At 45.2% G+C, this 24216-nt stretch overlaps 1 protein-coding gene across 2 annotated transcripts in view; it reads right to left on the bottom strand.

The window, feature by feature from the left end:
* The window catches only part of MCMBP (minichromosome maintenance complex binding protein), a 43737-nt gene extending 35508 nt beyond the window's left edge, over positions 1 to 8229 (bottom strand). For both annotated transcript variants that reach the window (XM_007964263.3, XM_007964262.3), the window contains exon 1: positions 7923 to 8229. In XM_007964263.3, coding sequence (XP_007962454.1) covers positions 7923 to 7980 — 58 coding nt within the window. In that variant the 5' untranslated portion in view covers positions 7981 to 8229. The remainder of the gene's footprint in view (positions 1 to 7922) is intronic.
* Between the last annotated feature and the right edge of the window lie 15987 nt (positions 8230 to 24216).

Here is a 24216-nt window from a genome sequence, read left to right on the forward strand (position 1 = left end):
ACAGATTATCTCCTAAAGCCTCCACAATGGAATGCAAGTCCTGTCAACAATTTGATTTTATCCCAGTAAGACCCATGTCAGACTTCTGTCTCCAGGACTGTAAATAAAAACCCTTTGTTTTAAAGTCACTACATTTGTAATTTGTTATAGGAGAAATAGAAAACTAATACAGTGGTTTTTGAGGAACTGGTCCATTTCATCGAAGCTGATGAATTTATATATGCAGAGCTATTTGTATTATCCTTTTCATGCCTGTACAGTCTACGGTGGTATCTCCTCTTTCTTTTCTAATATTGGTAATTTGTCTTCCTTTTTTTCTTTTCTAATATTGGTAATTTGTTTTCCTTTTTTTTCTTCTTTTGCCAGTCTTGCTAGAGGTTTACAATTTTATTGATTTTTTTTAAAGAGCTTTGAGTTTCACTGATATTTTTTTCCTCCTGTTTTCTATTTCTCAGATTTTTGTTCTCTATTATTTCTTTCTTCTGTTTAATTTGGGTTTATTTTGCTCTTTATTTCTAGTTTCACAGGTGGAAGCTTAAATTATTCACTTGAGACTTTCTCTTCTAATAAAGCCAGTTAATGCATCTAAGCACATCTTTGGCTGTATCCCACCAATTTTGATATGCTGAGTTTTCATTTTGGTTTAGTTCACAATGTTTAAAGCTTTTCTTTGAGAGTCTTTAATCCATGGATTGTTTAGAAGTATTCTTTTTACACATAAAGTTTACTATTTGGTTTATGACCCAGAATATGGTTTATCTTGCTGAATGCTACATGCACACTTGAAAAGCACTTGAAAAGAATGTGTATTCCACTGTCATTAGGTAGACAAATGTCAATTAGATCTACTTGGTTGACAATGTTGTGCAGTTTTGTGTTGTTCAGTATTCTTTTTGATTTCCTATCCACTATTCTGTCAAGCACTGAGAGAGGAGTAGTAAAATATCTAACTACAATTGCAGATTTGTCTATTTCTTCTTTTACTTCTGATGGTTTTTGCTTCATATATTTTGAAGCTCTGTTGCTTGGTGCATATATAGTTAGGTCTTCTTGGTGAACTGACTGTTTTAACATTATATAATGTGCCTCTTGTTCTCTTCTCACACAACCTTTCTTAAAAGCATTTTAGGCCAGGCATGGTGGCTCATGCCTGTTATCCCAGCATTTAGGGAAGCCAAGGCAGGCAGATTACCTGAGGTCAGTAGTTTGAGACCAGCCTGGCCAACATGGTGAAACCTCATCTCTACTAAAAATACAAAAGTTAGCTGGGCTTGGTGGCGGGTACCTGTAATCCCAGCTACTTGGAAGGCTGAGGTAGGAGAATTGCTTGAACTCAGGAAGTAAAATGGTGCCATCACTGTGGAAAAGTTCAGCAATTCCTCAAAAAGTTAAATATAAAACTATCATACGACCTTGCACGTCCATCCCTAGGTACATCTGGGACAGAACCAAAAAATTTATTCATACAAAAACTTGTATATGAATGTTTATAGCAGCACTATTTACAACAGCCAGGAAATAACCCGTGTCCATCAGCAAATACGTGGATAAACAAAATGCAGTATAGACACACAATGGCATGTTATTTTCAGTCAGAAAAAGGAAAGCAGACTGGGTATAGTGCCTCACATCTGTAATCCCAGCACTTCGGGAGGCCGAGGCAGTGTGAATGGAGCCTGGGCAACATAGTGAGACCCCAAATCTACAAAAAATGATTTAAAAATTAGCTGGGTGTGGTAATACATGCCTGTAGTCCCAGCTACTCGGGAAGCTGAGGCTGCAGGATCACTTGAGACTGGAAGTTTAAGGCTGCCGTGAGCCATGATCTTGCCACACAGCATTCCAGCCTGGATGACAGAGCTAGGCTCTGTCTCTTAAAAATAGATAGATAGATAGATAGGTAGATAGATAGACAGACAGAGAGACAGATAGATAGATAAAATAAAGAATGCAGTACTGATTCATACTATGACATGGATGAACCATGAAAATATCATGGTAAATGAAAAGAAGCCAGAGCCCAAAGGCCACATGTTGTATAATTCCATCTACACGAAACGTCCAGAATAGGTAAATCTATGGCCAGAAGTATACTTGTTGCCAGAGGATGGAAGAGGGGAAGAAATGGGAGAGACTGCTAAAGGTATGGGGTTTCTTTTTGGAGTGATGAAAATGATAGTGGCGGCCGGGCGTGGTGACTCACGCCTGTAATCCCAACACTTTGCTAGGCCAAGGTGTGTGGATCACCTGAGATCAGGAGTTCAAGAGCAGCCTGACCAACATGGTAAAACTCCATCTCTACTAAAAATACAAAAATTAGCCGGAAATGGTGGTGCATGCCTGTAATCCCAGCTACTTGGGAGGCTGAGGCGAGAGAATCGCTTGAACCCGGTAGGCAGAGGTCGCAGTGAGCTAAGACTGCGCCACTGCACTCCAGCCTGGGCAATAGAGTGAGACCCCGTCTCAAAAAAAAGAAAAAGAAAAAGAAAACAAAAAAGACAAAGAAAAAAATAGTGGTGATGATGGTTGCACAATATCATTATGAATACAGTTAAAAAAATTAAATTGTACATTTTAAAATAGTAAATTTTGTTATGTGAATTATATTTCAAAGAAAAAAAAGTTTTGGACCAGCCTGAGCAATACAGTGAAACACCATCTATATGAAAATACAAAAAGTTAGCAGGGTGTGGTGATGGGCGCCTGTAGTCCCAGCTACTCAGGAGGCTGAGGCAGTAGAACTGCTTGAACCTGGGAGGCGGAGGTTGCAGTGAGCCGAGATTGCATCACTGCACTCTAGCCTGGGTGACAGAGCGAGACTCCGTCTCAAAAAAAAAAAAAAAAAAAGTGGTTACTTCAATGGAGGGAGCACATACTTTCACTCAGTTCATACCATCATGTTGAATTTTTAAAACCATGTGTAAGTTATTATAACTTAAAAACTCCTACGTATGCCATTTGCCATGGCTGCCAGAGCTATTCTTCTCTGAGAACGCCCCCACTGTTGAGGTGTGGATAATAGTCACGACTGTCCCACCTAACTCTGTGCCATGGCCACAGATGACTGATCCCTGAGTGAATGGATTCTTGACTCCATGTTGTGTCAATCAGATTTTCTATGCCTGAAAATAAAGATGCTAGCTAGCGTGGGCTGGAACTGAGAACAAGTAAATTTGGGAGACATGGAGTAGAGAAAGAGAAAGTGCAGAGATGAACGTAGCCCAAGAGAGAAATAGAGTTGCTTGGATTCCTGCTAGCTTTCCAGTTCCTGATTCCACTCAGTCTCTTCGAATACCCAACCACTCTCCCTGCTGTTGGGTTTTATAGCCTTAATATAAATTAACTTTTTTTCAGTGGCCTACCAAGGACAGAGTGGTAAGAGAGGTCCAAGGTGGGTACAGACAATAAGGGCATGGACTGTCTGCTTAGATTCATGGTGATAATAAAAAGCAGACCAACTAACTTTTAGTTCATTTTATTATTGCTTTAAATTCTCTAAAACGCTAGTGATAAAATAGTCTGCTCTGCCCCCCTCCACCCAACACTGCTCTTTTTTGCCTGAGCTAGTCTAGTTCTGTTAGATACAACCAAAGAACCTTAAATATAACCAGAATAATGATCTTGGTCTAACCAATAATTGAAGGGAAAACAGCTAAAGAGGCTGGGCACAGTGGCTCACACCTGTTATCATAGCACTTTGGGAGGCCAAGGGGTCAGGGGAGGGATGGATCACTTGAGGCCAGGAGTTCGAGACCAGCCTGGCCAACATGGCAAAATCCTGTCTTCTACTAAAAATACAAAAATTAGCCGGGCATGGTGGTGCACGCTTGTAATCCCAGCTACTCGAGAGGCTGAGGCATGAGAATAGCTTGAACTCAGGAGGCGGAGGTTGCAGTGAGCTAAGATCGCGCCACTGCACTCCAGCCTGGGAAACAGAGCAAGACTCTGACTCCAAAAAAAAAAGAAAAGAAAAATTTTGAGATTTGTGATCTCACTAGCCATTTCAATTAACAACATTTCTGATTAATCAGTCTTTCCACTGCTTTCGTTCAACGTGTCCACTGAGCACTTTCAACGTACAAGGCATATTCTAGGAAATTAGGATACAGTGGTGAGTAATGCAGATACAGGCCCGAATTCGCAAGGTCAAAATCCAGCAAAGGAACTTCTGAAATAAGGAATTCGAACAATGCGCTTTACACACTATTTTTCAAAGACATGTATAATAGGATCCTGCAGTACTGTGGAGCAGGGGTACCCTACTTTGGTACCTAACTTAGGTTCCCAAAGGAAAAGTAAGACTTAGCCAGAAAAGTGGACATGGGATCTGAGGGGGAATCAGGCACAAGAAATAGCAGATGCAAAACGCCTAGACACAGGTTCAGAATCAAAGAACTGAAAGAAGGTTCAGTGCGGCTGGGATGGAGAGTATGAGGAGGGGGCACGCAGTGATGAAGTCTGAGAGCAAGGCAAGGGTGGAGCCAACAAGGGCCTCATAAACCACTTTAAAAGGCCTGGATCAGATAGTAAGGGTAACAAGAAGTCACTGAAGGACTTGGTTCCAGTGTGGAAGGTGGAAGAGAAGCAAGACTGGAGGCAAGAAACCAGTTAGAGGGCTGTTCCAGCATCCAGGAAAGAGACCTACAATGGCCTTAATTATGACGGTAGCATTGGAGATGAGGGTCTGGGCCGGGCACGGTGGCTCACGCCTGTAATCCCAGCACTTTGGGAGGCTGAGGTGGGCGGATCACTAGGTCACGAGTTCAAGACCAGCCTGGTCAACATGGTGTAACCGTCTTTACTAAATATACAAAAATTAGCTGGGCATGGGGGCATGCACCTGCAATCCCAGCTACTCGGGAGGCTGAGGCAGGAGAATCGCTTGAACCCAGGAGGCAAAGGCTGCTGTGAGCCAAAATTGTAACACTGCACCCTAGCCTGGGCGACAGAGCGAGACTCAATCTCAAAAAAACAGAAAAAAAAAAAAAAAAGAAAATTAGCTGGGCATGGTGGCAGGCACTTGTAATCCCAGCTACTCCAGAGGCTGAGGCAGAATTGCTTGAACCTGGGAGGCGGAGGTTGCAGTGAGCCGAGATCACACTGTTGCACTCCAGCCTGGAGGACAAGAACGAAACTCCATCACACACACACGCACACCCCTAGAATGGATAAGACACAGTGACCAAATTCAGATCCTGGAAGAGAGTGATTAGCTGGTTATCCAAAATAACTAGCATCACGTGCTAAAAAGTAGTATAGTCTGGATGAGCGCTGTACATAGAACTTCCTGATGTCAGGAATTTCTAGATCTGTGCTAATACAATACCCCCTATCCACATGTAGCTACTGAGCACTTGAAATGAGGTAACACCCAGGAGCTGAATTTTTAATTTTGTGTAATTTTAATTAATTTGCGTTTAAATAGCCACACAAGGCTACTGCCCTGGACAGCACACTCTAGATTACTGTAACATCTAACTTAAAATATATGAAAGGGTTAATAAGTTTATACAACACTATATGACAAGGGGTTAATAAGTTTATACAACACTATATGACAAGGACAATAAGAAAGGGAAAAATTCAGGCTGCCTGACACAACGGCTCACGCCTGTAACCCCAGCACTTTGAGAAGCCCAGGCAGGTGGATCACAAGGTCAAGATATCGAGACCATCCTGGCCAACGTTGTGAAACCCCGTCTCTACTAAAAATACAAAAATTAGCCAGGCGTGGTGGCGCGTGCCTGTAGTCCCAGCTACTCAGGAGGCTGAGGCATGAGAAACGCTTGAACCCGGGAGGTGGAGGCTGCAGTGAGCCAAGATCGTGCTACTGCACTCCAGCCTGGGCAACAGTGTGAGACTGTCTCAAAAAAAAAAAAAAAAGAAAAAGAAATGCATATTTCAAAATAAAACACATAACCAAACTTAACTTTTCAGTTTAAAAAAACTGTCTAAATATATGCAGAGAAAATAAACTACATAACCACGAACCAGAGGTTATCTGGAAGATAAAGGATCTTTAAAGATCTTTCCTTTTCTGCTGTATGTTACTGAACTGTTTTTTTCTTTTTGTACAATACATATGCATTACCTATTTGGGTGGAAAACAATTTCCTATCAAACCAAAAAGTGCCTGTACGTTATCACACAAACATACTTGTAATGCTGTTATGATAAAGGTAAGCAATATAATCACAGTGATAGCTTCTACAAACATATTATGATTTTTCTGTAAGACACAACATACATGGGAACAAGACATTCTGGGGAGAAGCACATCAACAAACTTCAAGTTCCCACAACAATCCACAGAATTTATAAAATTCTAAAGCTATTATTTTATATCTAAGTTATATCCTTCCTGTACTATGATGAGATGTGTCCCTTAGGATCATACACTTAGGAGACAAAACTTGACACAAATACATTCAAATCTCTATCAAATATGAAATCATCTCATTTATCCAGCAAAATCAGAGTATAGGGTATTTCTCATAAACTTTCTAATATTAGTAACTGAAATGTAACCCTTTAAGCACCGAACCTTTTTACTTTGGAAGGATTTTTCCTAAAAAGTATCTATGCATCTGCGCCCTCTTAAACCAATGCTACAATTGAATCTTCACTTGACATCTTGGGGCCATTATGTTGAGCATCGATTATCAGTTCTAGGATTATTAAGAAGATAAATTACTAGGATTTAGTGGAGAAATACATGCCCCTTCCTCAAAGCACCCTTGACTGCTATATAGTGAATTCGCCTTTGTTGGTTTGTTTTTTGAAGTATGAAGGTAGTTTTAAATTTCATCAGGCTGTCAGTGTTCACTGGCTAAGTCCGGACGTCTATCCAGGCTTTCTTCTAACGTAATGCCTTTAGTTTCAGCCTAGGAAGCCAGATAACTAAACTAATTAAAATTATAGGTAAATTAATAAGGACTTCCTGAGCACAAGAGGCCCTCCTATAAGAAATACCATACATTGTTTGCCGTCGGTTTTGGCTGCTGAGGATGATTTAGCTTCCTATTGCCTTTTCTCCCTAGTACCCCAAGATGTTTTTTCAATAAGCTAAGGCCGCTCTACAACTCTAAGTTAACTCCAGACAAGTCAGGTGTTGCCATCTACAGTGATTTCTAGTTGGGTCTGACTCCACCACTCATTACGTGCAAAAAGACACTGGGGAATGGAACGGTTGTCAAAATGCCCAGTTACCGATAACAAATATACATTTTTCTTTGTATACCCTTCGCAGTAAAGTAGCAACAGCAATCGCAACCAAAATTTACTAAGCTCGCCTGCAGCGTTCTCAGCCCCACGTACAAACTCAAGTAGCTCAGTATTTCTTGCTGGCTCTGGCACAGGAATAGATCCAGACTAGATGGATTCTAAAGTCATCCCAACAGGAAAATTAAGCTATGAACATTAAATCTTATCTCTGAGAGAGAGAATGAGGGTAACATAGGAGTTAGAACCAACTTCTGTGCAAGTGAGCACTCCCCGACGCACCGGAAGTTTTGAAATATCCTGCGGGCTTCCCACAGGCAAAGTGGTTTCCCTCCCCGCGGCTCTGCGGGCCCTCCCCAGGGTTCGAGGACCTCCCCGAGTTTGTTGCGCCCGGGGCCCTGACCCTGCCACAGGCTGGAAGCGAGACCGTCAATCACAGCCCGCGCCCCACGACTTCACCTTGGCGACTCGCGAGCTGCGACTCGGGCAGGTGGGAGGTACCTGCGGCCCGACTCCTACCCCTATCTGCTGCGACCGAGGGAGAGGCTGTCCCAGCTGGGGCCGGTGCAGGCCCCAGGGCGCCGTCTCGGGCCGCGCGAACCCTCGAGGTGGTACCGCTGGGGGCCGCGCGGCGGGGCCCAGCCCCGGGTCTCGGCAAACTCGGCTGCCCGCCCGGCCCGCCCCCCGGCGCCGCCACTCACCGAAGAAGCCCTGCACGATTCCCAGCGGGTGGCTGAGCCAATCCTCCCCACACGGCATCTCGCCAGGGGCCGGGGCCGGCGTGGACCGGGCGGAGGCGATCCGCGGGCAGAGCGCGGCCGGGCGGCCGGCGCCCAGCTCCTCTTCGGCGGCTCGGCCGCTCCTCGCTCGCGCCCTCCCACGCACAGCGAGCGGCGGGGCGCGGGCCTCCCGCGCCTCAGGGAGCGGCGGCTGCGGTGGGGCTGCCGAGGAGCTGCTGGCGACGGGCAGGCGGGCGCGTACGGGCCCCTAGCCTTCACTTCGCACAATGGCGGGAAACAGCCGCCGCCGACCGCGCTGCCTGCGACCTGGGTGGAGCTCGCGCGGGGAGGGGCGGCGGGAGCGCGCGGCGCGGCGCGGCTCTGCGGGGCGAGGAGGAGGGGCGGGCCGGGGCGGTGGCGGCGGCGCCGCCATCTTGGAGACGGGCAAAAGGAAGGGCACGCAGCGCCGCTGGAGGCTGCGCAGCGCGGGCCCGGCGTTGTGTTCCAAGGGCGGCGCGTTGTGGTTTGTCCCCATGTGCCGGCGTGTAGCGGGAGCTCCCATAGTTCGCTAAGAGCGCAAAGCGAGTCTTCGCACAACAGCTGAAAAGCATAAGCTCAGAGACCTCAGTGGGCGGAATCGCCTTGGAAATCCGCCCACCTCTTCTTCGTGCTTTTTTCTTTTTTTGCTGATGGCAGCTCTTTTATCTGGGCCCTCGGCCCGAAACCCTGAGTGGTGACTTTCCCTCAGCTGCACAGGGTCTCCCTGAGGAAGGTGCACATTTAGAGAAGGGGAACCTCAGGGGACCCCGCGCTCCCTCTGCAGTCGCGTCAGACCCTGTGGCTCAGGGACGGTTCCTTACCGAGGGGCGGGGTCTCTAAACGCGCCGGGCCCGGCCTGCGCCTGGGCTGCGAACACCGGGTCGGCCTCTGTCTGGAAGCTGGCAGCCGCCGTCAGGGAGCGGGCGAGGTGCCTGCACTGCGCGCCGCCGGGATACCCTGGAGAAGGAAGCTACGAAGACCGGCTGTAGCAGCTTTTTGGGAAAATACCCAAGTTCAAGAGTGAAACTGTGGGAGTCGCTCTGAACCTCTTCTAGTTCAGGAGGCTGTCCGATAAAAAAAAAAAAGAAAGAAAGAAAGAAACTGTGTTTCCCCTGGACCTGGAATGTACCTAAGAAAACCCCCAGGCCCATCAGATATATCTACTCAATGAAAAAAGGACATGGTAACGGGAGGGGAATGACCTGAATGCAATCTACAAAGTGAGGAGCTGAAGGAAAAGAACGGAACCCGCGTCTCAAGTCCTCCTTGAAAAATCCTTCTACCTTTCTAGGTTCTCCACTGGAGCCCTTATCACAAAGCACGGATTGGCAAGAGAAAAATTTAGTAACATATACATCTTATATGGGCAAAACTCAAGGAAGAGTAACTCGAACAGGTGGCTTAGAATGGGGGATTACGTAGCATTTACAATGAAGAACAGCAACTTTGTGGAGAAATGACGAAAGCAGTTTGAGGTTTCCAAAAGCAGCAGAATGGAAAGGTAGAAATATGAGAAACTAATGATAGTTACAGGTAGTGAGTGAAGTGTGTTACGTAGGTTCTTCTAGTGCCATCTCTGGCTGATAAGGGTCTAAAGTTGTCTCTGGTGATTAACTTTTGTCCCTGGTAGAGCGAGATGAGGTGGGACACTTTTGAAAATGTCCTGCTTTTAGGCACTAGTGGAAGGGTTGGGAGCTTGTTTTGTACAGATGCTCCTCTGCTTATTCTACTTATGATGGAGTTACATCCCAATAAACCCATTGTAAATTGAAAATGTCATTAGTTGAGACCCAGCGCGGTGGCTCACGCCTGTAATCCCAACATTTTGGGAGGCCAAGGCGGGCAGATCACAAGGCCAAGAAATGGAGACCATCCTGGCCAACATGGTGAAACCCCATCCCTACTAAAAATACAAAAATTAGCTGGGTGTGGTGGCACGCGCCTGTTTTTCCCAGCTACTCTGGAGGCTGAGGCAGGAGAACCACTTCAACCCAGGAGGCGGAGGTTGCAGTGAGCCGAGATCACGCCACTACACTCCGGCCTGGCAACAGAGCGAGAATGCGTCTCAAAAAAAAAAAAAAGAAAAAAGAAAATATCATTAGTTGAAAATGTGTTTTAATACACGGAACCTATCAAACATCAGTAGGCTACTGCAAACATGCTCAGAATATGTACATTAGCCTACAGTTGGGCAAAAGCATCTAACACGAAGCCCGTTTTATAATAAAATGTTGTATATCTCATGCAATTTATTGAATACTGTACTGAAAGTTAAAAACAGAATGGCTGTATGGGTAATTGAAGTATGGGTTCTACTGTATGCGTGTTGTTTTCACACCATCATAAAGTCAAAAAATCTTGTCAAACCATCGTTCAGTTGGGGACTGTCTGGATCTGCTTTTCAATTACCAAGATAATACTACTATAATTAAATTAATAATATTAAAATAATCCTTATGCCAAAGTGGCACATTTTGGAGTGACATTCTGGTTGACTTCAGGGCAAAAACGAGTAGTTTGTATTTCTTAGTGTAAAGTAGTTGACACACTAAATTGTACATCTGGTTCTTGTGAGTTTGGGTAAGTTGAGAAAACTTGAGTTTCAAATCCAGGACATTACCACCATTCCATTCATTCATTTAGGGGACAGGGTTGCCAAGACCCTGGCATCAAATGGGGAAATCCCATATTTTTGCTTCATGGCCAGTAACAGGCAAATTAAATGTATGATATGGAAATGTCTGCTCTTAAATCATTGTAAATTCAAATTTACTTTATCTAAATTGCAGTTTGATACCAACTCAGCAGTGGCTACTATAAGGGAGGAAAAATATCTTTTCCGTCTGCCCTTCTAGATTCTACGTTGGACCCCTGTAAAAAAAAGATAGATTAACAAGAGAAAAATATGCACTTTATTTCATGTACGTTTTACAAGAAATGGGAGCCTTCATAAGGAAATTAAGATCCAAAGAAGCAGTTAAAACCAAGTGCTTTTATGCTAGGTTTGATGAAGAGAGTCATGGAAGAACGTGAGCGAAGTCCAGCAAACTAGGGGAAATTTAGCAAGGCCTGTGTGTTAGATTCCTTTCTGTGTCCCTTCATCTTTAAGATAGGATGCTCCTGTCCTCCAGGAGGAGGGAGGGCAGCTCTCACGTCAGGGTCTTATAATCTGCTTCAGGGGAAGGCCAGGGAGCCTTTCCGCACGTGCTGTTTCTCAAATTCCTTCAGCTTAAAATATTTAATATGCCAAGGTGCCATATTTTGGGGTAGCAAGTCGTGAATCCCATCTCTGTGAATACTTCAACTTTTGGTTTCTTCTTTGGCAGCATATTTAGTGATTTATTTTTTTTTTAATTGCTCGTATTTTACTTAAGGAGACACTGTGATCCTTCTGAAATGTAATTATTTTATAATGCGAATAACCCTCCAATTTTTCTGTGGCACGATGTTTTGCTACTAAGTAGTTATGGAGCTGGGGGAGGTAGTGTGCACTTGTAGTCTCAGATACTTGGGAGACTGAGGTGGGAGGCTCACTTGAGCCCAGGAGTTCGAGGTTACAGTGAACTATGATCGCGCTGCTGCACTCTGGCCTGGGAGACAGAGGAACACCCCATTTCTAAAAATAATAACAATGACAATAATGATGATAAGTAGTTATGAAAATGTAAAAGGCCAGGGGAGGGTTCATGAAGGTGTGTCTCTATGGCAAGATTTCTTTCTTCCCACTATCAGTAACCACACTTCTGCCCCCACCCAAGCCTGTTTTTTTTTTTTTTTTTTTTTTTTTTTGTGACGAAGTCTCGCTCTGTCGCCCAGGCTGGAGTGCAGTGGCGCGATCTCGGCTCGCTGCAAGCTCCGGCTCCCGGGTTCACGCCATTTTCCTGCCTCAGCCTTCCCTGTAGCTGGGACCACAGGTGCCCGCCACCACGCCCGGCTAATTTTTTTTTGTATTTTTAGTAGAGACGGGGTTTCACCGTATTAGCCAGGATGGTCTCGATCTCCTGACCTCGTGATCCGGCCGTCTTGGCCTCCCAAAGTGCTGGGATTACAGGCGTGAGCCACCGTGCCCGGCCCCGAGCCTATATTTTTAAGGAGGGCATTAAGTAACTCTGTCTATAGAAAATTACTGAGAGAGTGGCTGGGCACGGTGGCTCACGCCTGTAATCCCAGCACTTTAGGAGGTCCAGGCAGGTGGATCACGAGGTCAGGAGATAGAGACCATCCTGGCTAATACGGTGAAACCCCGTCTCCACTAAAAAAAAGTACAAAAATTAGTCGAGCATGGTGGCACGTGCTGGTAGTCCCAGCTACTTGGGAGGCTGAGGCGGGAGAATCGCTGGAACCCCGGGGGTGGAGGCTGCAGTGGACCAAGATTGCCCCACTGCACTCCAGCCTGGGCAACAGAGCGAGACTGGGTCTCAAAAACAAAAACAAACAAAAAATATACTGAGAGAGCACTGGAAATACTGGGGTGAAAAGAGAGATTCTATCTCTGCCCTCATGGAACATACAGCCTAGTAGAAGACTTATTAGTAATTACTCACAATAGGTGCTAGGCAAGAATAGGTGAAGATTTATAAGAGGAATAAACAGAGGTGTACCTGTTCTAGTGAGGGAATGGTAAGGGTTGAATGTGTGCCCCAGAGTTTGTGTGTTGGAAACTTAATCCCCAATGCAACAGTGTTGAGAGGTAGGACCTTTATGGGGCAGGGCCCTTATGAAGGGATTAATGTCACTATTGCAGGAGTGGGTTGGTTATAAAAGTGAGTTTGGCTCTTTCTTCCGATGTGTGTGCAGGCACGCACACACGTACGCATACACACACACACACACACACACACACACACGCTCTTGCTTATGCTCTCTTTCACCTTCTCTCACCCTCTTTCCCTTTGCCTTATGATGATGCAGCAAGAAAGCCCTTGTCAGATGCCAGCACCTTGATATTGAACTTCCCAGCCTCCAGAACTGTAAGAAATACATTTATTTATTTATTTGTTTGTTTATTTATTATTATATCCTTTTTTGAGAGGGAGTTTTGCTCTTGTTGCCCAGGCTGGAGTGCAATGGCGCGATCTCGGCTCACCGCAACCTCCGCCTCCCAGGTTCAAGCGATTCTCCTGCCTCAGCCTCCTGAGTAGCTGGGATTACAGGCATGTGCCACCACGGCTGGCTAATTTTGTGTTTTCAGTAGAGATGGGGTTTCTCCATGTTGGTCAGGCTGGTCTCAAACTCCTGACCCCAGGTGGTCCGCCTGCCTCAGCCTCCCAAAATGCTGGGATTGCAGGTGTGAGCCACCGTGCCCAGCCAATCAATTTTCTTTATAAATTACCCAGTTTGTGGCAATGTTATGGCAGCACAAAATGTTCTAAAACAAGGGAATGGGGAAGAGTTATGGGTAGGAGAAAAGGATGTTTCAGGGCTTCTCTGAAAATGTGACATTTACACTAGAATTTGAAAGATAAATAACAGTAAGGTGAAAATTGTCGGGGAAAGACTTTGTAAGCTTTAAGACTACAAAAACAAAAACCTGTACAGGAAAAGCGAAATAGTTACAATTTAGACTTGCTATTAAAAGTGTTTACATAGTCACAATAAAGTTACAATTTAAACATTGATCTAACCAACTTTATAATTAACTATTTTGGGAGGCTGGGGGGAGGTGAAGGACTCACATATGTGATGATGACCAAGAAGATAAAAAAGAGCAAAATCCTGATCTTTCATTTGAAAACTCAATAGATAATGCAATAGAGGAAAAAAGGAAAAATCACAAGTGGCAATGGAATCATGTTAATTTAGGAATACAGCAATACTGAAAGAACCAGCTGAAAGAGGGGAAAGTAGTTGCCTCCAGGTTGGGGTAAATGGGGTAAACATTTGCTAGTTTTCTGTGTACTTATCAAAAATGCAATACCAACTAGATTTCCACTAGGTTATAAGATCCCTGACGCAATGATTTGGGTATTTGTACGCTGTTTTGTTTCCCAGCACCTAGAATAGTGCCTCACATACAATAGATGCTCAATAAATAGTTGCTGAATGAATAATGCCCACTTTCTATAAACTGCCTAAATATCATCTCTAGATATTTAGACACATCAGATATTTAGATACACTACTTCATTTTCTTGGACATCTTTTCCAGAGTCTTTTGACCTATTCCAGCCTGGACTTGCTGCCTTTTACTTCTGGTCCAAAATTGTCTTCCTAGGATCTTCTACCACCATTACCTTAAAGATTATCTTTTTTTCCCTCTTTCTTCTTTTTATTGAGACCTCAGAAAAAAATCTGTCCTCCTCCTCTTCCATAGTTATAGATAGGTTGCCCAGTGAAGAACTGCATTTCTCAGCTATAGACATGTAGCTGAGGTTGGTTTCCCAGCAAGGGACCACATTTCCTAGACTTCTTTGCAGCCAGATAAGGCTGCGTAATTAAGTTCTCACCAATGAACTCATGAGTGAGTGAGATGTTTGGAACTTCCACTTCTATTTCTTTTTTTATAGAGACGGTATCTTCTCATGTTGCCCAGACTGGTCTCGAACTCCTGGGCTCAAGCAATTCTCCTGCCATGGCCTCCCAAAGTGCTGGGATTACAAATGTGAGCCACTGTGCCCAGCCGAACTTCCTTTTTTTTACGGAAAAAAAAATTGGCCCTGCATGTTTTTTCGTCCTTCCTGATACATGGGAGGGTGATAACTAGAATGACCTACTTAAAGACGCCTTGGATTTTTATGTGAACATTGCAGTCTGAGGTCTCTTTATACAGCTGCCAGCACTTGCTCTTATTAGTTCAGAAATTCGTATCAGAAGTGGGGTGCTATCATAACATACAGAAAATAATGTGGCTCTAATTTCGTGCTCAGATAGTGGGTGGTGATACATGAAAGCAGAATGCTCCAGAAAAATAAGGGGATGGTTTGATTCAGACTGTTGCAAGCGGGAGAGCATCCATTCATGAACATCGCAAACAGGAGGGTTAATATTTGGGGCTTTATAAAAACAAAGGAATCATTGAGGAAGGGTGGAGGCAGGTCTTATGTTGGAATATGTAAGAGCAAAGTGGTCCTTTGCAATTAACCCTTTATCAGAACACAAAAAGATAGGGGGGATTCCTGAACTGTTTCTGTTTTTTGGGGGTAGGAAAAATTGGGAAGATGGCATTGACTCAGTTATAACGTTTCTGGTCTAATTGCTGCAGAGGTTGTGGGTCAGAGTTTTATTGTTAACTATAGTCTGACTGCTGGGCACAGTGGCTCATGCCTGTAATCCCAGCACTTTGGGAGTCCAAGGTGGGTGAATTGCTTGAGCCTAGGAGTTCGAGACCAGCTTGGGCAAAGTGGTGAAACTCCGTCGTCTGTAACAATAATACAATAATTAGTTGGTGTGTGCCTGTAGTTACAGCTACTTGGGGGTGAGGTGGGAGGATCACTTGAGCCCAGGAGGTTGAGGCTGCAGTGAGCCGTAATTGTGCCACTGCACTTCAGCGTGGGTGACAGAATGAGACCCTGTCTAAAAAAATAAAAATTAAATATAATCTGACCATTGTCTGTTTGTATATGCACTTCTCTTAGAAATATTGTGTGAGCCATGTATGTAATTTAAAAGTTGTCAGCAGTCATACTTTAAAAAGTAAAAATAAATAGGTAAATTAATGTTTAATTTTTTTATTTTTTGAGACAGAGTCTTGCTCTGTCACCCAGGCTGGAGTGCAGTGGTGTGATCTCAGCTCACTGCAACCTCTACCTCCTGGGTTTAAGTGATTCTCCTGCCTCAGCCTCCCGAGTAGCTGGGATTATAGGCACGTGCTACCACGCCTGGCTAATTTTTGTATTTTTAGAAGAGTCGGGGTGATCCACCCATCTTGACCTCCCAAAGTGCTGGGATTACAGGCATGAGCCACCACGCCCAGCCATAAATTAACTTTTGTAGTATATTTAACCCAGCATGTCAAAAATAATACAATTTGAAAAAAGAATCAATACAAATATTATTAATAAGATATTTTACTTTGTTTCCTGTAGTCTTTGAAATTCTGTACGTATTTTATACTTACAGCACTTCTCAGTTCAGATAGTCATATGTCTAGTGCTCACCAGACGCGGGTGGCTAGAGGCCACCACATTGGACAGTACAAGAGATATTGAGACTTTACAGGGTTGGAAATGGCAACCAATTCAATATTCAAATCATAGGAGGTAAAATTTTTTGCTGAAAACTGTTTTCAAGGGTCCTTTGAGACTTCTTGGGTAATCAGAAGAATCCAGCCTTACGGCAAAGTTCAAATCAAGGATGGTCCTCTCCTACGGGAGCCTATTTCAAATCACTTCAAGGTAACCCCCAATTAGGCTGAAAAATAAGCTTGAATCAGACAAGGAAGTAAAGAATTTGGAACTGACAGGAAATAAAATACCAGGAGCAGGGCCTGAAAACGCCAGCAACTGTCCAGCCTAGGCAAAATAGGGAGATCCCATCTCTACAAAAATTAAAATGAAATAAATGAGCCAGGCATGGTGGCACAGGCCTGTGGTCCAGCTACTCAGGAGGCTGAGGTGAAAGGATCGCTTGGGTCTGGGAGGTTGAGGCTGCAGTGAGCCGTGATCATGCCACTGTACTGCAGCCTGGGTGACAGAGCAAGATCCTGTCTCAGAAAACAAACAACAACAACAACAAAAAACAACCTAGGAACTTGTACAGGCCTCAAAAGCAAGTCTTAGGCCTCAAACTTTTACCAGCAAGAAATGGGCTGCCAAAGCTGTACAGTCCACCAAAGAGGGACAGACATGCTTCCCGACGCGCCCCCCCCACTTTTTTTTGAGATGGAGACTTGCTCTGTTGCCCAGGCTGGAGTGCAGTGGCGTGATCTCAGCTCACTGCAACTTCCACCTCCCAGGTTCAAGTGATTCTCCTGCCTCAGCCACGAGTAGCTGGGACTACAGGCATGTGCCACCACGCCTGGCTAATTTTTGTATTTTTAGTAAAGATGGGTTTCACCATGTTGACCAGGCTGGTCTTGAACTCCTGACCTCAAATGATCTGCTCACCTTGGCTTCCCAAAGTGTTGGATTATAGGTGTTAGCCACCATGCCTGGCCCTGATGCCACTTAACAACATTTTTTTTTGAGACAGGGTCTCACTCTGTCATCCATGCTGGAGTGCAGTGGTGCAATCACAGCTCACAGCAGCTTCGACCTCCCAGGCCCAACTGATTATCCTGCTTCAGTCTCCAAAGTAGCTGGGACTACAGGCATGCACCACCATGCCTGGTTTTCATTTTCATTTCATCTCATCTCATCTCATCTCATCTCATCTCATCTCATCTCATCTCATCTCATCTCATCTCAGATTTTATTTGAGTAGAGACAGGGTCTTGCCATGTTGCCCAGGCTGGTCGTGAACTCCTGGGCTCAAGTGATCCTCCTGCCTCAACCTCTGAAAGTATTGGGAACCACCGCACCTGACCCCCTAATGTCACATTAGATATGGCCAAGGAAGATCATAGATCAGGAGATATCTCTGTGTTAGTTCGCTTTTTGTGTCGCTATAAATACATGAGGTTGGGTCATTTATGAAGAAAAGAGGTTTAATTGTCTCACAGTTCTGCAGGCTGTACAGGAAACATGGTGCTGGCATCTGCTTCTGTTGAGGGCCTCAGGAAGCTCACAATCATGGAAGAAGGTGAAGGGGGGCAGGTGCATCACATGGCAAAAGTGAGAGCAAGAGAGAGAGGGGGACAGGTACCATAATCTTTTAAATGACCGGATCTTGCCTGAACTTAGAATGAAAACTCATTATTGTTGTGAGGACGGCACTAAGACATCCATGAGGGATCTGCCCCCATGACCCAAATACCTCCCACCAGGCCCCATCTCCAACATTGGGAATCATATTTCAACATGAGATTTGGAGGGGACAAACATCTAAACCATAGTACTTCCTGAGGGCAAAGCCAGTGCCTCAGACGACTGTAGACTGAGGATTATTTCCAGCGGGCCAGGGAGTTATTAACATACCGGAAGCAGCCGGACTAACCATGAAAATTTTCCACTCTGAGAGCAGGGCGCATTTCCAATTCATGCCTATCAGGATTCAATCATTTCTGTGAAAGTGATTGCTGTGTTTTCCATTCCTCCTTTTTTCCAGTGGGGGCTTGATGGAAGTTACGTTGTTCTTGCTCCACTATTGGCTATTGGGCATCTTACAGTCATGGTTCACTAGACTATAAAGAGCCACATTTGGACGCAATCAAAAGGGTTGAGCTATGCTGAAAGATCCTGGAATTTTAAGTTGGATGTAGGTGGTTGCCTCCTTTGGGAAGGGACATAGACATATGTTCTATGTCTGGGAAGGGTGGGAATTTGCTAGCCAGAGGGGCAGACTGTGGTAGCAATTGTCATTTGCCCACCAAATCTTCTTCCTCCACAGTTATATGTAGTTAGAATGTAGTTTCCCAGGTGGGGACTGTATTTCCCAGCTCTTCGTGCACCTAGACATGCCTTTTGTGGAAGTTCTCATCAATGGAATGTGAACAGAAGGGATGCAACTTCTGCCCCACTTGTTAAGATGAAATATTTGTCCCTCAACTGCTTTGATTTCCTGCTAACTTGGATGGCAACCACTAGAGCAGCCTTGGCAGCCCTATGTTGAAGACAGAAAGCTGGGTACCAACATGTACTCTTATGAGAGTGAGGACTGAGCTTCTATCTTGTTTGAGCCATTGCATTTTTGGGTCCTTTTGTTAAAGTAGCTTACTGTCCCCTACTATACCTTAGAGCAGTTACTTTAGAAAGCTTGGAATTGTAAACCCTTCCTCTGCTACTTGGACATGTAAATCTTTGACACACCAATCAGCACTCTGTAGAAACACACCAATCAGCACCCTGTGTCTAGCTAAAGGAACATCACTCTGGGGCTAAAGGATTGTAAATGCACCAGTCAGCACTCTGTAAAGTGGACCAATCAGCACTTTGTAAAATGGACCAATCAGCAGGACATGGGCAGGGACAAATAAGGGAATAAAAGCTGGCCACCCCCAGCCAGCAGTGGCAACCCACTCAGGTCCCCTTCCACACTGTGGAAGCTTTGTTCTTTTGCTCTACACAATAAATCTTGCTGCTACTCACTCTTTGGGTCCGTGCCACCTTTAAGAGCTGTAACACTTACCACAAAGGTCTGTGGCTTCATTCTTGAAGTCAGCAAGACCAAGAACCCACCGGAAGGAACCAACTCCGGACACATCTTGGCGACCATGAAGGGACTATCACCAAGTGGTGAGTACCATCGGACCCCTTTTGCTTGCTATACTGTCCTATTTTTCCTTAGAATTCGGGGGCTAAATACTGGGCACCTGTTGACCAGTTAAAAGCAACTAGCGTGGCTGCCGGAGTAAAGACATAGGTGTCAGGCTTTCTGGGAAAGGGCTCTCTAACAACCCCCAACTCTTTGGAGTTGGGAGCACTGGTTTGCCTGGAACCAGCTTCCACTTTTCCTGTACTTCTGGGCTGAGCTGAGGATCAACAGAGAGGAAGGCCTTTCAGCTCTGGGGTCCTGACAAAAAGTTGGTTGACCCTGTAGCCATGAGCGGAACTCCCGAAGTCCCATCGCCCAAGCGAGACACACCCATCTATCCTATCTATCCTGATTCTTGCCTCCTGGGTCATAACGCCTGTCAGACAAACTTCCTCTCACCTCTCTTATCTGAGGCTAGTCCTGCTTCTAAAAACCACTCCCTGTCTCTGGTGCTTTTCTAGTTTCTCCTATAAGAATGATTTCTAGTATAAACTTCAGGACTCTGTTCCCTTCTTTAGGCACCTGGGCTCACCAATCAGAAAGACATAATTTTTGCCCAAAGTGCCGTTAAGTGGGGAGACCAACTGTCCTTTTAGGATCCCTCCTCAGACAAGCAGGCCTAACAAAGCCTATTCCTGAAGCTAGGATATGGGGAGCCTCAGAAATGATATCCTTCCTATTCACATGATGATAAGTGAGGACAAAAGATACTCTTCCAACCCTGGGAAAATCCTTTCCCTCCCTCAGGGTATGGACTTCCACTTCACTTTTGGGGTATAACATCTTTATAGGGCAGGGGTAAGGTCCCAATACTAACAGGAGAACACTTAGGAGTCTAACAGGTTTTCGAGAATGTGTCAGTAAGGGCCACTAAATCCGATCTTCCTTGGTCCTCTTTGTGGTCTAAGAGGAAAATTGGGGTTTCTGCTGCTGCATCGGTGAGCGCAACTATTCTGATCAGCAGGGTCCAGGGACCGTTGTGGGCCCTTGGGAAAGAGGTTTCTGCTGCTGTGTCGGTGAGCATGACTATTCTGATCAGCGGGATCCAGGGACCCTTGCGGGTTCTTGGGAAAGAGGGGTTTCTGCTGCATCAGTGAGCACAACTATTTTGATCAGTAGGCTCCAGGGACCGTTGCAGATTCTTGGGCAAGAGGGGTTTCTGCTGCTGCGTTGTTGAGCGCAACTATTCCGATCAGCAGGGTCCAGGGACCATTGCGGGTTCTTGGGCAAGGGGAGAAAACAAACAAACCAAAACTCTGGGCGGTTTTTTCTTTCAGATGGAAAACACTCAGGCATCAACAGGCTCATCCTTGAAATGCATCCTAAGCCATTGGGAGCAATTTGACCCACAAACCCCGAAAAAGAAGTGGCTCATTTTTTTTCTGCACTATGGCCTGGCCCCAATATTCTCTCTCTGATGGCGAAAAATGGCCGCCTGAGGGAAGTATAAATTACAATACTATCCTGCAGCTTGATCTTTTCTTTAAGAGGCAAGGCAAATGGAGTGAAATACCTTATGTCCAAGCTTTCTTTTCATTGAAGGAGAATCCACAACTATGCAAAACTTGCAATTTACATGCTGCAAGAGGACCTCTCAGCTTACCCCCATATCCTAGCCTCCCTATAGCTCCCCTTCCTAGTAATGATAAGCCTCTTCTAATCTCCCCTGCCCAGAAGGAAATAAGCAAAGAAATCTCCAAAGGACCACAAAACCCCCTGGGCTATCAGTTATGTCCCCTTCAAGCTGTAGGGGGAGGGAAGTTTGGCCCAACCCGGGTACATGTCCCTTTCTCCCTCTCTGATTTAAAGCAGATCAAGACAGACCTGGGAAAGTTTCCAGATAATCCTGATAGGTATATAGATGTCCTATAGGGTCTAGGGCAAACCTTCAATCTCACTTGGAGAGATATCATGCTATTGTTAGATCTAACCCTGGCCTTTAATGAAAAGAATGCGGCTTTACCTGCAGCCTGAGAGTCTGGAGATACCTGGAAAGCACAAATTCCCTACCGTTCAGCAAGCCATCCCCAGTGTGGATCTCCACTGGGACCTCGACTCAGATCATGGGGACTGGAGTCGCAAACATCTGTTGACCTGTGTTCTGGAAGGACTAAGGAGAATTAGGAAAAAGCCCATGAATTATTCAATGATGTCCACCATAACTCAGGGAAAGGAAGAAAATTCTTCTGCCTTCCTCGAGCAGCTATGGGAGGCCTTAAGAAAATATACTCCCCTGTCACACAACTCACTCGAGGGTCAATTGATCCTAAAAGATAAATTTGTTACCCAATCAGCTGCAGATATCAGCAGAAAGCTCCAAAAGTGAGCCCTGTTCCCTGAACAAAATCTGGAGGCATTATTAAACTTGGCAACCTCAGTGTTCTATAATAGGGACCAAGAGGAACAGGCCAAAAAGGAAAAGCGAGATCAGAGGAATCCGCAGCCTTAGTCATGGCCCTCAGACAAACCAACCTTGGTGGTTCAGAAAGGACAGAAAATGGAGCAGGCCAATCACCCGGTGGGGCTTGTTATCCGTGTGGTTTGCAAGGACACCTTAAAAAAGATTGTCCAACAAGAAACAAGCTGCCCCCTCGCCCAGGTCCACTATGCCGAGGCAATCACTGGAAGGCGCACTGCCCCAGAGGACAAAGGTTCTCTGGGCCAGAAACCCCCAACCAGATGATCCAACAACAGGCCTGAGGGTACCCAGGGCAAGCGCCAGCTCATGTCATCACCCTCACTGAGCCCCGGGTATGTTTAACCATTGAGGGCCAGGAAATTGACTTCCTCCTAGACACTGGCGTGGCTTTCTCAGTGTTAATCTCCTGTCCTGGAAGGCTGTGCTCAAGGTCCATTACCATCCGAGGAATCCTGGGACAGCCTGTAACCAGGTATTTCTCCCACCTCCTCAGTTGTAATTGGGAGACTTTGCTCTTTTCACATGCCTCTCTTGTTATACCTGAAATTCCCATACCCTTATTAGGGAGGGACATATCAGCCAAAGGTGGCGCTACTATCTACAGGAATATGGGGAACAAATTACCCATTTGTTGTGCCCTGCTTGAGGAGGGAATCAACCCTGAAATCTGGGCATTGGAAGGACAATTTGGAAGGGCAAAAAATGCCCGCCCAGTCCAAATCAGGCTAAAAGACCTCACCACTTTTCCTTATCAAAGGCAATATCCCTTAAGGTCTGAAGCTCATAAAGGATTACAGGATATTGTTAGACATTTAAAAGCTCAAGAATTAGCAATAAAATGCAACAGTCCCTGCAACACCCCAATTCTAGGAGTACAAAAATTGAATGGTCAGTGGAGACTAGTGCAAGATCTTAGACTCATCAATGAGGCAGTAATTCCTCTATATCCAGTTGTACCCAACCCCTATACCCTGCTCTCTCAAATACCACGGGAAGCAGAATGGTTCACTGTTCTGGACCTCAAGGATGCCTTCTTCTGTATTCCCCTGCACTCTGACTGCCAGTTTCTCTTTGCCTTTGAGGATCCTACAGACCACACATCCCAATTTATGTGGACAGTCTTGTCCCAGGGGTTTAGGGATAGCCTTCATCTGTTTGGTCAGGAACTGGCCCAATATCTAGGCCACTTCTCAAGTCCAGGCACTGTAGTCTTTCAGTATGTGGATGATTTACTTTTGGTTACCAGTTTGGAAGCATCATACCAGCAGGCCACTCTAGATCTCTTGAACTTTCCAGCTAATCAAGGGTACAAGGCATCTAAATCGAAGGCCCAGCTCTGCCTATAACAAGTCAAATATCTAGACCTAATTTTAGCCAGAAGAACCAGGGCCCTCAGCAAGGAACGAATACAGCCTATACTGGCTTATTCTTGCCCTAAGACATTAAAACAGTTACAGGGGTTCCTTGGGATCACCGTTTTTGCCAACTATGGATCCCTGGATACAGTGAGATGACCAGACCCCTCTATACTCTAATCAAGGAGACCCAGCAGCAAATACTCATCTAGTAGAATGGGAACCAGAGGCAGAAACAACCTTCAAAACCTTAAAGCAGGCCCTAGTACAAGCTCTAGCTTTAAGCCTTCCCACAGGACAAAACTTCTCTTTATACATTACAGAGAGAGCAGGAATATCTCTTGGAGTCCTTACTCACACTTGTGGGACAACCCCACAACCAGTGGCATACCTAAGTAAGGAAACTGATACAGTTGCAAAAGCCTGGCCTAACTGTTTACAGGTAGTTGCAGTGGTGGCCATCTTACTGTCAGAGGCTATCAAAATAATACAAGAAAAGGATCTCACTGTCTGGACTACTCATGATGTAAATGGCATACTAGGTGCCAAAGGAAGTTTATGGCTATCAGACAACCACCTGCTCAGATACCAGGTGCTACTCCTTGAGGGACTGGTGCTTCAAATATGCACATGTGCGGCCCTCAATCCTGTCACTTTTCTCCCAGAGGATGGAGAACCAATCGAGCATGACTGCCAACAAATTATAGTCCAGACTTACACCTCCCGAGAGGATCTCTTAGAAGTCTCCTTAGCTAATCCTGACCTTAACCTATACACTGATGGAAGTTCATCTGTGGAGAATGGGATATGAAGGGCAGGTTATGCCATAGTTAGTGATGTAACAGTACTTGAAAGTAAGCCTCTTCCCCCAGGGACCAGCACCCAGTTAGCAGAACTAGTGGCACTTACCTGAGCCTTAGAAAGGGAAAAAGAATAAGTGTGTATACAGATAGCAAGTATGCTTACCTAAGCCTACAAGCCCATGCTGCAATATGGAAAGAAAGGGAGTTCCTAGCCTCTGGAGGAATCCCCATTAAATACCACAAGGAAATCATGGAGTTGTTGCATGCAGTGCAAAAACCCAAGGAGGTGGCAGTCTTACACTGCCAAAGACATCAAAAAGGGGAAGGAGATGGGAGAACAGCAGCATAAGCAGCTGGCAGAAGCAGGGAAA

Source organism: Chlorocebus sabaeus, chromosome 9 (assembly GCF_047675955.1).
Source record: "Chlorocebus sabaeus isolate Y175 chromosome 9, mChlSab1.0.hap1, whole genome shotgun sequence".
Classification (NCBI taxonomy): domain Eukaryota; kingdom Metazoa; phylum Chordata; class Mammalia; order Primates; family Cercopithecidae; genus Chlorocebus; species Chlorocebus sabaeus.